We start from the raw sequence: 12,818 nt of genomic DNA, 5'->3' as shown, positions 1-12,818 counted from the left end.
ATTTGCTTCCTGTGATTCTTCTTTCAGCTCCAGAAATTCAAAGAAGATCCCTCGGCGATTCACTGTCCACACTCAGCCTTCCATCTTCAAACAGGAGACCAGATTTTGGACTATAAGGACTACGGTCATCTTCAGGTGAGAGATTTACTGACCGTATGAATGTGAGCACTTGATGAACATGCCAGCTGTACCACCTTTCACTCGTTACAGTGTACTAGCGAAGAACCCACACTTACGGACGGGTTCATTACCCCCGGAATTACGCTCGGTTAATTTCCACAGAAATGTAGTGCAGTACTTTACTATGACTTTTAATACCCCCACCCACCAGGTGATGCCGTACAACACACACTCATTGAGAGGGAAATGGGGTGCACCCCTCATCCTGAACCCCTGGGACTATGAATTTGTTTATCGCCAAAAACGTTCCTGTGCACATCCGCGTACAACCAGCACTTTTGAACTCATTCCATGTGGCAGTTCAGGGGTGCATACAAGTCAAACAAACAAACACAAACACAAACATACACACAAACAAACAAACACATGCATACAGACAAATGCATACAGGCAAACGCATACACACAAACGCATATACACACAAACATATATATATATATATATATATATACACATACACATACACACACACAAACAAACACATGCATACACACTTGCACATACACACAAACACACAAACCATCAACCAAAGAAAGAAAGAAACACACAAACAAGAAAGATGTGATGCACAGCACGATACCTGTGAAATCCAAATTATCGAACATTAACATATGTATAAAGGAGAACGTTTGTTTGTGTGTTTGCTTGTTGCAATATGCATTTGGTCCCTGCAGGAGCAAGAGCAACCAAATTTTGCATGGCTTTCCCTTTCATCCAGGGGAAGGTTGAGGTTATGTTTGTATAATATATCTCTATATGTATATATCAGATAATTTGCCTTCAGGCCTCGATCGGGTCTCGTGCTCACACACTGCCTGCGTCGTTTTTCCCTGAGAGTGATCAAGTAATATGTGTTATGAATATTTATGTTGAGGTTGCATGTAGTGATTTGTTGTCAACAACACAAATTTAATTCACATAGTATTTATACGAGTGCACATTGTTAAATGTGTTTAGGCCTCAAGTGAGGATGTATTGAATTTCCTTGGGCAATGCCACGTACTTCTGTTTATGTATGTATGAGTGTGTATATTGTTGCGGGCTGGGGTCCGGTGGTGAGAACGACCACTAGGTGGGTGAAGTTACGTCTTCTCCCACCAGACTCCCGGAATTGTAGTCCGTCGCTCAGGGATAATTCCGTGACGCGGCGGGTCGCTTAACCGACCGTGGACGCCAATACCTCAACCGTGTAGCGTCGGGTCTTCCTGCCAGGTGTTATCAGTTTACCTAATTAACCACGCGGTTTCGACTATCGGGGAACGACGCGCTCGGCACGCCTTGCCTGAACTGGATCACTCTACAAACTATGGTAGAGTACCAACTACCAACTACCAACTCCGGATCGGATGCAGCTGAGCGGAACTGCCAAGGACGTACCGGCTAGAATGAACAGATTATCAGGGATAAAGACCCTGCTAAACTCAGATCCGAACCATGCTGGACCAACGTAGGAAAAGACAAAAATGAACTGGGAACATTTCTACCAACATTTATTTACACTAAGGCGAGGAAAGTCATGTGGCACATGAAAAGGTTTATTGGTGTGTTACGCAGGGGGAGAAGAGAGAGATGTAGTGCGACAATTTTTACAGCAACTTATAAAAGCGGACACAGTGCAGACTTACACGAGATTAATACAAGCAACAATTACAATAATCAAAAATCTTATACCATTTACTTAAAGGACAGGTGCCACACACTCAGACACACACTCAGACAAAATAAACCCAATTAAAAGAAAGGGGGACCTTTTGCAACCAGGAAGGGAGGGAGCTGAGTTCACAGTTCTCGGTACCTGAGAGCCTCGGGGGGAAGTGATGCTCCGTGGTGCAGCACCTGACAAAGGTTGAGTTGTTCAGGCACAACCGTACATGTGGAGTTCGTGTCCGTGAAGGAACTTCAGTGGAGAGCGCAGGCCACCGAGGCGAGACGTGGGTAGACACTTCACAACAACGCCAACGAATCCACCGAACTCTCCGAACACCAAAGAACCAATGACCTTCCTTCTTTCTTACTCAAGACCCTTCCACTAACTCAAGCACCCACACAAAACGAACTCTCAAATCCAACTACGAACTCCACGAACTCCAAGCACTCAACCCTCCTCTGAGGATCGCTTCGCACTTTATAGATCCCCCGGGGCGGGGAGGGCCCTTGGCGAAGCTGACGTCGTCGTCCGTCCCGATTGGACAGGGCCTTCGTGAGGTCTGCCCTTTCTGGACGGGTTTTGGCCAGGCCGACAAGCCCGTCCACTCCACTCGTGTGAGGACCTGCCAAGAAGGAACTACTGCAAGATTTTGCCTCTAAAAACGAGTCGCTGGTTCGGCGAGTTGGCGGTGAAGCGCTTGTCCAGCCCAAACGAGAAAAGCAGGCGAGAGGAAGGTACTGCGGCTCCAACAACAGGGGAAAGAAAATAAAAGGGGAGAAATGATTTATAATCCCAACTAAAAGTCCAATGCAACGCACCCCAGTGTCTTCCCACTATACACAAGGGAGGGATCTATCTGCACATATACTAATGGCATAACTAACTTCGGGCCAACTGTATGTTTGTATGCATACGGTTCCTCGAACTGTATATGTGTATATATATATATATATATATATATATATATATATATATATATATATATATATATATATATATATATATATATATATATATATATATATATATATATATATATATATATATCCCTTCATTATTTTGACCATCTCCAGCAGATCCCTTTATAATATCCTCTTTTCTAATGAAGTGCTGTCTCCTTCATCCAGTCTTTGTGGTTTAGTCTAGCTTGGCCCAGAATCAATATAGTTGCTCTGTGTTGTACCCTCTGAATGACAGCTCTGTCCTTCCTCGGATGTAGTGATGAAAACTGTGAAGTAGACAATATTCTTGACGAGGCCTCAGTAAATTCCTATTCAGTACAGATCGTTAACAACACCTCTTTTTCTTTATAACTTATTCCTCCACAAATACAATCTAAAATCATCTTGGCTTTACCTAGAGCTGCCTGGCCCTGTGTTGTCTGCTTACCAGCCCCCACACTCCAGCCCCCCTCCCCCTTCTGATATATCTATTGCCACATGCAGATCCTCCTGTGTGACATGCTCCAAGATTTCCTCTTGTATTATGTAATCCCTATAATCATTATTCTTACCCATCCATAGCACCTTACATTTTCTTCGTGGAGGAGGGGGTGAATCTGATCACCCCCTCCTCTGAATCACCCCCTCCTCTGCTATCTCTACCCTGACATCCAAGTTGAATGTCATCTGAAAATTTGGAAATCTCACTCTTAACCCCACTGTCTAAAACATGGATGTAGATTATGAATAATAACGATCTTACAACTGATCTGTGAGATACTCCACCACTTAATCCCCTTAGCCCAACATCCTCTCACTCACAGCCGCTCTTGGCATCCTCTAACCAAGCCAATTCCCAATCTAGTTAGCTATTAATCTACCAGGCATTACACAAGTCAGCCTGAGCTAATAGCCTCACTCTACCTGGTACCTTATTAAAAGCTTCTTTGAAAGTCTGGATAAACTACATCCCCCACACTTCTCTTGTCCACCCAGTCTTTTACTTCATAGAACTCCAAAATACTTATTAAACATGATTACCTTTCATTAGTGTAAATCTATTTATATTGTTCTCCATCTGATCCATAATTAGCATTGAAACAGCAACGAGAGCAAGATGTCTGAACTCTCAAGCCACCTGGTGGGAACACAGAGGTATTTGTGTCGATCTTAGATGACACGTAAGAATCCCGTGCGCCTGTTTCTTCGTGTAAAATATAAATAAAGTTGAGAGTTTTGGATTCTGCCATATCCCGGAATGAGTGGTATACATTCACTGTGAAGGATTGAGATGGAGAGAATTGCCATGGAGATGAATCAAACTGAAAACAAAGCCAAAACAAGGAGCTGGTACTCCAGGTCCCCGGCCTTTTGGGTGGTACGAGGAATAGATGTGTGTAATACGAAAGATGATCTTAAACGGTTTTTGAAATATCGAGTGCACAAGCCAAGTTACTGAGACGGTTGCCATGGCAACGTAATTCAGCCAATCACAGCCGTGATCTAATCCGGTTGAAATAATGTCATGAGGAATAGATATCTGCACTATGAAAGCCAAATGTTCAAAGGTTTTTGAAATATCACGTATACAAAAGGACATGGACGGATGGTCGGTCGGTCGGGTGGACGGAGATCCTTTTAATGTCCCCCGTCTCCGAGCTTGGCGGAATGTCGGGGGACACTACCAGTGATAAACTGGATGAGAGACAATGTGAGAATTCCCTAATCTCGTTGGTATACGAGACATACATGAAAGTGATGAGTTAACGCTGCTTGACTTACTCTGTACTTGTCACCACAGCTCAGCTTGCAGATCCAAAAAGTGGAAATTTTTACCAGAAATGGATTACGTCAGGTGGTTTTGGGGAAGGATGGTGAAAGGGAAAACAATTAATGATAGATTTATAAATATATAGAAATGGTGAGTGTTCTTTGGAATCCTTTTGAGTAAAATCTTTTAAAATAATGAACATAGAAATGAGAATCTGGTGCCTCATTCATCCCTTGCTCCACCAACCCTCAGATCGATGCCATGTCTCTGTTTCTGCTCTACCTGGTGGAAATGATCTCCTCTGGCTTGCAGATCATCTACAGTACGGATGAGGTGCTCAACACTATTATTAAGTGAATATTGTTACATTTATGGAGTCGGGGGCAGTTATTGATTCAAGGCGCGAACCACCGTGCACGCAGCTCGTTTTTGGAATTTTTTTTGTACATGCACTAAGTTTATGTGGTTAGGGATAAGATGTCCATTGCTGCATTGTTCGGGCTGAGACTGCTGTCCAAAATGGTGGTTAGAGAGGGTACGGTGTTGTGTTTGTGTCCCCTTCCCCCCACATTGAGAACCAGGGGAGGCTAGGTAAGTGTGAATGACATCGGATGCAAAATTCCACCTGGACCGAGGCTGGTTATTTTGGTGGTTCTGTGAGGTCAGACAAGACTGCCTCCTGCACAGGGCCACGACTTGCCGTGAGGCCCGTGGCTCAGCACTGCTGTCATTCTCGCCACGGGCACTCATTGGCTGATGGGGTATAGCGGGACTTAGAGTCCTCCTTTGGGATTAAGGAGAGGGGACAAGGGCTAAACGACTGCTGAGCCCGTCGGCGAGGTCATGGTCAAGCAGACACCTCTTAAATTGGACTGCTTTGTCCTCACCGGATTCCTGCCAGGATTGTCTCCATCTCTGCTGGGTTGTGGAGCTGTTCACGCTGTTGTCTGCCCTGCTTCACTCTTGTTCCCATTGACTCTTTTTTTTATCTCCCTTATGTGCTCCAGGTGTTTCTCACCTTTACCTAGAGTCCTCGACTGAGATTCCCATTTTTTTGATAAAGTAACTGGAATGATTTCCGCAACAAAGTCCATGGGCCAAGATAGAAAGGCTTGAAAGGAAAGCTTCTCTCTGTGTATCCTCCGTGTTATCCTCTCTGTTAAATGTTTAACCAACCAACTATTTGCAGAGCATGCCATATGTTTGTAAAAATCTCACACTCAAGGGATTTAGCAGCTGTACTTGGGTAGAGTACGAAGGCAGTGATGGCCGATTGGGTAAATATGTGAATGAGCTAACCAGTGCATATAAAACTCATTTCTGGCCCCACGTCGAACTCAAGATCCTGGGATCGTAAGCCAGCCACCTTAACCGTTAAAAGCTAACACCAGGCTTGATAGTGAGGAAGATCAATTGGATTTGTGGTCGTGTGTGACCCCTGGGAATGCAGCAGTGCACTTTTTGCAAAAGCATTGGGATAGTAATGAAACATGTGAATTATCACAGGATTTATAACAGGGTGGTGCAGCAACAGTTTGACGTGAATGTTTTCGACGTCAAGTGTAATAAATAATGTGTTGTTCTCCTTCTGAGCAAGTGGAGCTTCATTGGTGGATCATGTTCTGTCGAGTCAGCTTCCTGCCAAGGGGCATTGCACGACATCCAATGGTGGTATAATTGGGTTTAAGATGTCATGAGGAATCGATATCTGCATCGAAGGATTACTCACGTGTACTGAACCACTGGATATTTTCATGTTTGTTGTCCTTTATCCATTTCATGTGGTCAGGTACATCTCATCGTACAAAATGGAACCTTTCTACTGCATCAGAAGCCAAGGCAAAATGACAGGGGTTGCTGTGCCAGCAGATTGACAGAGGGGTTGAGGGGAACAGGCGATTAAATAAATCCAGATACCCAAGAGTGTGTGAAGGGAGTGGGAGTTGGAGGAAAAGGCTCGGGGGATCAACTGTCTTAAGGAGCTCAGGAGTTGATATGGGAGACACAAGGCCTTATCGAAGGCTTGCAGGGGAGAAGAGCCTGAGACAGACACAGGGAGTTGGTCCACAGATGGGAGGAATAACTAGGTCTGAGTTTCTGTAAGAACATGGATTGTGTAACCTCGACAGGAGGTTGTGGACGAGATAGAGATAGAGAGAGATAGAGATAGAGATATTACATTGAGATGCCTGTTTGCTTTTTATTGAAACAGGTGCTTACACAGATGATTATTTGGTGATCATGTACAGGTGTTGTGTACACAGGTGGCCCTTTTAACGAGAATGAGAGTGAAAGTGGAATTGGTGACGGCAGCACTTTCTTGTCCATGTGCAGGTGGCATTTGTGCAGAACCTCGTGTTCTGTGTGGAACGGGCATATCGTGTACCAGACTTTGGCATGTGGGAACGTGGAAACAAGTACAACAACGGAAGCACTGAGTTGCATGCCAGGTATGTCTGCACAACGTGATACATCATTTAGTAACTGATTTATGGAGGATGTTATAATTTGAGTTCCCTGGCAAGGACCTTGAACTCAGGAGGATGTCAGTAAACCCATCAATCCTGTGCAATGGCTGCCAACCTATTGTTATTTGTTAGTACTCTCTACTTTTTAAACGCTGAGCATCAAGCAAGGAAGCAGCACGTACCATTTTTAATTTTTAAAGCCTTTGGTGTGACTCGGCCGGGGTTCAAACTGCCAACCACCCAGACTCAGGATGGACTTTCTAAGCATGACACCACCAATGTTCGGAAGCATTACGGACAGGTGTGCATCCAGCGAGCATATCCTCACACCACGGAGCCATGTAACGTTTGTTCGTGGTGGAGCTTCGCTGTTGATACAGTGCTCCATATAGGTTATAGCAGGAATTTATAATTTGTTCAGGGTTCCGATGATAGCTCGTCGACTCTTCGTGAAGGACACCATGGGATCTTTAATGTCCACCGACTAATTCTGGCAGACACCAGTTTAACGTCCATCCGAGAGACGGCACACACATCGACGAATTGCCCTGCCTGTGAAACACCGGAATGACAGTTTATAGCTGCGTCGGGATTCGAACCCAGGATAGACAGCTTCGAGGCGAGCATCCCAAGTACCTCTTGGTTTTCATGGTATCTGCATATATGGGAGTGAACGAGATGTACAACACGTGGCCAACTCGATTCCATTGTCCGTTCCTTTTGTGCCAGGCCATTCCACCATAGTTTTGCTCATTCCATTAAAGTTTTTGCTCAATTTTGATTGGTGACAGAGTCAAGAATGGTTCCTTTGGTGCTGTGATGGATCATTTGGTCATCATGAAAACAGATTTCTATGTTTTTGAGAATAAATATAAAGACAGACAGAAATAAACGTCACTTTGTTCACAAATTTTTTAGATCCTCGTGGAGGATCTCTGTCTTACTCACGTTGTTGTTCTTGTGGACTTTTTTGTTTCACAGCCTCCAGTTTTCATCGAAACTTCCTGAAACTTGGCATATATATGTAAAAATTCCCTGCGCAGATGTCTGATTATTCCCTGCGTAGAAAAAAAAGTTATGACGTCAAAATATCTCCGCTAATTAAAATCGCCTAAAAATTATCTCCGAAACTAGGCAAGCTTTTTGAATTATGTTTGCGGGAATCAAACAGGGCATAAGCAGAAATGAATTACCGCACATATGATACATCACTATGACGTCATATCAATTTTTATGACGTCATTCCTATTTTTTGACGTTTTTTGTTTCACAACCCAGAGTTTTCATCGGATCTTCGTGAAACTTGCCATGTATATGCAGAAAGCCCACGCGCAGGCATTAACCATCTCCGATTTTGGAAATTCTTCCTAGAAAAAAAGTTGACGTCATAATATCGCCGCTAATGGAAATCGCCTATACCATTATTTTCAAAACTAGGCAAGCTGTTTGAATTTTGTTTGCGGGAATCAAGCCGGGCATTAGCACAGATAATTTATCGCAAACCTGATACATCACAATGACGTCATATTCGTTTTTATGACGTCATCATTAAGAGGACGAGGATCTTAGCTCATTCGAACTTGTTTTTTTTTAAGTTTAAAATATATGTACAGTATATATTTTTTTTCACAAAATGTCGACCGTCCAAAACATTTTTCTTTTTTCCACACAAAGCAGGTTCCGGTGAAGCTTTATCGATAAGTTCAGAGGTTTCTGAGCGTAATGTCAGATCTCTACACAGCTAATGGAGGCGCATGAGCATTCCCGGCTCCGAGCGCAGGTCACCGTGTGCAAGATCCCATGGACCTGTGGGCGTTTCCTCCAGGGGACACCAGGAGGGACGAACAATGGATCAAAGGAACTCTGTATATCAGGATAAAGCAGACAGGTCTTCATCAACATTCGTAAACCATGTTTGTCTTGTATTTCTGACAATAACGATATTTGAGGTAAATCAATCAGGGGCGGACAAGATAACTAAGAGGTACGAACGCTCGCCTTGAAGCTGTCTGTTCTAGGTTCGAATCCCGACCAAGCTATAAACTGTCATTCGGGTGTTTCACAGGCAGGGTGATTACTCATTAATCAACGTGTATGCTGTCCCTCAGATGGATGTTAAACTGGGCGTCTCGTCTGTCAGCATTTATTTGTGGATGTTAATGATCCCATGGAGTGCCTCGTGAAGAGTAGACAAGCTATCGCAGGCACCATGAATATATTACAAATACCTGCCAGAACTGACTGCTCAGAAGGCAATGGCAAACCAGCCAATGTAACCCTTCCTCAGGAAACTGCTTCGGCAGAACCGACATTCTGTGAAGAGTATGTCACATCAGATATGTATAAGCCTGGTGTTGGCTGAGTTGGAAGCTTAGGATCTTAGGATCCTGAGTTCAAGCCCCATTGGCTGCTGAATTGACACCAGGTGGGGTTGACTCAGCCTGTCATCCTTCCAGGGTTGGCAAAATGAGTACCAGTGTACTGGTAGAGGGGCACAGCATCACAGGCATAGTTGCGCCCCAATAAAATGATAGCTACCCAGAAACCAAGCTGCCATACGCAAGAGGAAGATTATATATATATATATATATATATATATATATATATATATATATATATATATATATATATATATATATATATATATATATATATATATTGTTGCAGGTCGGGTGAGAAGACTATGAGGTGGGGGAAGCTATCTCGGCTCCCACCAGACTCCCCGGAATTGTAGGCCGTTGCACACGGATAATTCCGTGACACGGCGGGTCGCTTAACCGACCGTGTCGGTCTTAATGTCGGTCGGACCGAATTAATCACGTGGTTTAATTACTGGGGAACACGCCTTTGATATGCCTTGTCTGAACCGGATCACTCTACCGAACCGGATCACTCTACCAGACCGGATCACTTTACCGGATCGGATGCAGCTGAGCGACACTGCCAGGGACATACCGGCTAAAATGAATGGATCGTTGGAAATAAAGTCCTGGCTAAACTAGGATTCCGACCATGCTGGATCAATGGAAGAAAAGACAAAAACGAGCAGGGAACATTCCTAATAATAATTTCTTAACAATTGTTGAGGAATGGTATGTGGAACGATCAGGCTTTATTGGGGTGTGGTGTGCACAGATAGGGGAGAGAGGTGTGGTGCAGCTAATAAACAAGCAACTTACAAAAGCGGATACAGAGCAGACTTAACGTGAAAATAATAACAATAACGATCTTCTGCAGTCTTACTTAAGCAGACAGGCGCCAGGACACACACACACACGCACGCACACACACAGACACAGAAAACCCCATGAAGAGGGAGTATTGGAACAAGAAGGGAGAGGAGTTGAGGCTGCGATCTCAGTACCTTTGTTCTTTGGTTGTGTGAAGCACCACCAATACGTTTCAGGTGGGGGAGGGGATGCAGCAGGGGGGGGGGATGCAGCAGGAGTCGGGGGGGAGTCAAGACAGCAGGAGGCGGGTCTTGCAGAGAGACGAGAGCGAGGTGAGATAGGCGGAGTCCAGGTAGCAGGAGGTGGGTCGTGCAGAGAGACGAGGGCGAGGCCAGAGCGAGCGAGCGAAAGAGAAAGAGAAATGCGGAGGGACCTCTCCGACCTTTATAGGACTTGCAGCATGGGGGGAAGGGCCACCCCGAAGCGAAACGTCATCACCTGAATCGGGTGCTCCGATTGGCCTTGACCTCACGTCGCCTGCTAACTTTGGCTGGAAACTGCCTCACTTCGTGACTGGCAGGTCCTCTCAGACATATTCCGCTCCGACCCCGCGACATGACACGAATCGCCCACACCAAAATTGGCACGTGAATCATCCCGCAAAAACCGCCGGGCCATGCCCTGGTGACCGGCGGAGGGTCGCGCATGCCCGCTCAGGCGTCCAACCAGCACCGATCAATGCGCCCGCTCCGCGCGTGCCAATGCGGCCCGCACTGTACAACATTCACTGACTCGATCACAGCTTTGCTGGCCGTAGAGATGAGCAGACGTTCACCATCTGTGGGGAATCCGCTGCTGCCAGCGAGGGCCGAAGGGACATCGTTATGGTTAAATCCATGCATATTTTGCGAGCGGCGTACCTGTCTGCCTTCCAGCACATTCTATGCAGTGCACGGGGTTCGGCCATTACGCACGTGGCCAGCATTCGCGTTCGCACGACTCTGCGAGCGTGTGTGCGGGGCGAACACCAATATGGGTCAAATATTTGGTTGAAAAGGAATGCACCACATTTACCTCGCACACCTACATCCCGCCCAACGTGGCGTGGAGTCATCTTTATCGGCCTCCGTACGTGTTTCGTGCAGCGTAGGCGTCATGCTGGCTGTTTCCTGTGTTGTGAAAAACACCATTTGTGCAGCCTTTTAAGAGGTATTCATTCGTATGCCTTTTTAATGCAACCGGCAATCTTCCCCAGATCATCGGAGGCTCGAGTCGATAATCCCGGACTGCCAAGTGCACTGTAAGACTCGCTGCACACGTTGGGTTTAGGGCTCGCTTGGAAATGAGGGCTCTGTGCCGTTAATGCCCGCGAGTTATCATTTCCTTGCAGCAGCGCTGCATGCGTTGGCCTCCATGAGGGCCCACCTCACAGCGAAGGCGCACATGGCTCAGATTTACCTCAGGAATAATCAGACAAAATGAAGAAAAAATGATGTCAGCAAACCTAGCTATGAGATCATCGCAATGCACTCCTTTGTTGTCCCGCTAGACAAAAGGAAAGCGACAATCTACATGTATAACAATGGTATAACTGTCTTGGGACCTCTATATGTGCATGTGGTTCCAAGTACCGCAACAAAACAAAAAATATATATATATATATATATATATATATATATATATATGTATGTATACATATTGTTGTGGGCCGGGGGTCGGTGGCGAGAACGACCGCTAGGTGGGGAGGTATATGCCGTCTCCCACCAGTCTCCCCGGAATTATCGGCCATCGCTTCGGATAACTCCGAAGCCGGCGGGTCGATTAATCGACCATGAAACGCCAATATCTCAACCGCGTGGCGTAGGGTTCTTTGTCTAGATCCCAATATACCTAAATAACCACACAGTCTTGGCTACCAGGGATTCACGCCCTCGGCACGTCTTTCTCGAACCGGGTCACTCTACCGACTGTGGTAGAGTTCCAACTAGCGACTACCACCTCCGGCTCGGTTGCAGCCGAGCGTAAACTGCCAAAGCCGTGCCGGCTAGGATTAACGGATTATCGGGGATGAAACCCCGTCTGAACTCAGACCCGGACCATGCTGGTCCAAGTAAAGAAAGGACGGAAACGAGCTGGGAACATTTCTAATCATTTATTTGCAATAAAATCAAAAGACAGAAGAGGCGAGACTTATCGCGAATATGCAATGCAGTGTTTACAATGATGGAATAAACACTTAAACAATTCTACTTGCAGACGGGCCCACACACAGTCACACACAAAAAGAAAAGAAACTCCGAAGTTTTTATTGGACCCTCCAGCCGATGAGAGAGACGAGCTGGGTGTCAGAAGTCGGATCAGCACCTGTGGTTCGTCGAAGGTCCCAGCCGCACGTGTGGGACTCGTGGCTCGTGGCGAATAGTCGGGTTCACAAAACAGGCCAGAACTCCCCGCAACAGCCACCGCGAACAAACTGCAGCTGACTCAGACTCCATGGACAAACTGCCTCTCACTCGGGCTCCGTGAACAAACTGCAGCTGACTCAGACTCCATGGACAAACTGCCTCAAAACCCGACTAGCCACCGTCAAAACTCTTTCTAACCCACACGAACTCTCATCCACACACCTCTTCTTGCACA

The 12,818-nt window shown here is 45.7% G+C and overlaps 1 protein-coding gene across 2 annotated transcripts in view; it reads left to right on the top strand.

Annotated features, from left to right (window-relative positions):
- The window catches only part of LOC147024066 (phosphorylase b kinase regulatory subunit beta-like), a 165,463-nt gene that overhangs the window by 39,139 nt on the left and 113,506 nt on the right, over positions 1 to 12,818 (top strand). For both annotated transcript variants that reach the window (XM_085890238.1, XM_085890237.1), the window contains exons 5-7: positions 28 to 135; positions 4,793 to 4,873; positions 6,875 to 6,990. In XM_085890238.1, the coding sequence (XP_085746364.1) occupies positions 28 to 135; positions 4,793 to 4,873; positions 6,875 to 6,990 (305 nt within the window). The remainder of the gene's footprint in view (positions 1 to 27; positions 136 to 4,792; positions 4,874 to 6,874; positions 6,991 to 12,818) is intronic.

Source organism: Eptatretus burgeri, chromosome 7, assembly GCF_056783735.1.
Source record: "Eptatretus burgeri isolate ZD-2024b chromosome 7, Ebu_testis_v1, whole genome shotgun sequence".
Classification (NCBI taxonomy): Eukaryota; Metazoa; Chordata; class Myxini; order Myxiniformes; family Myxinidae; genus Eptatretus; species Eptatretus burgeri.
This window is presented reverse-complemented; position numbering and strand designations above follow the sequence as displayed.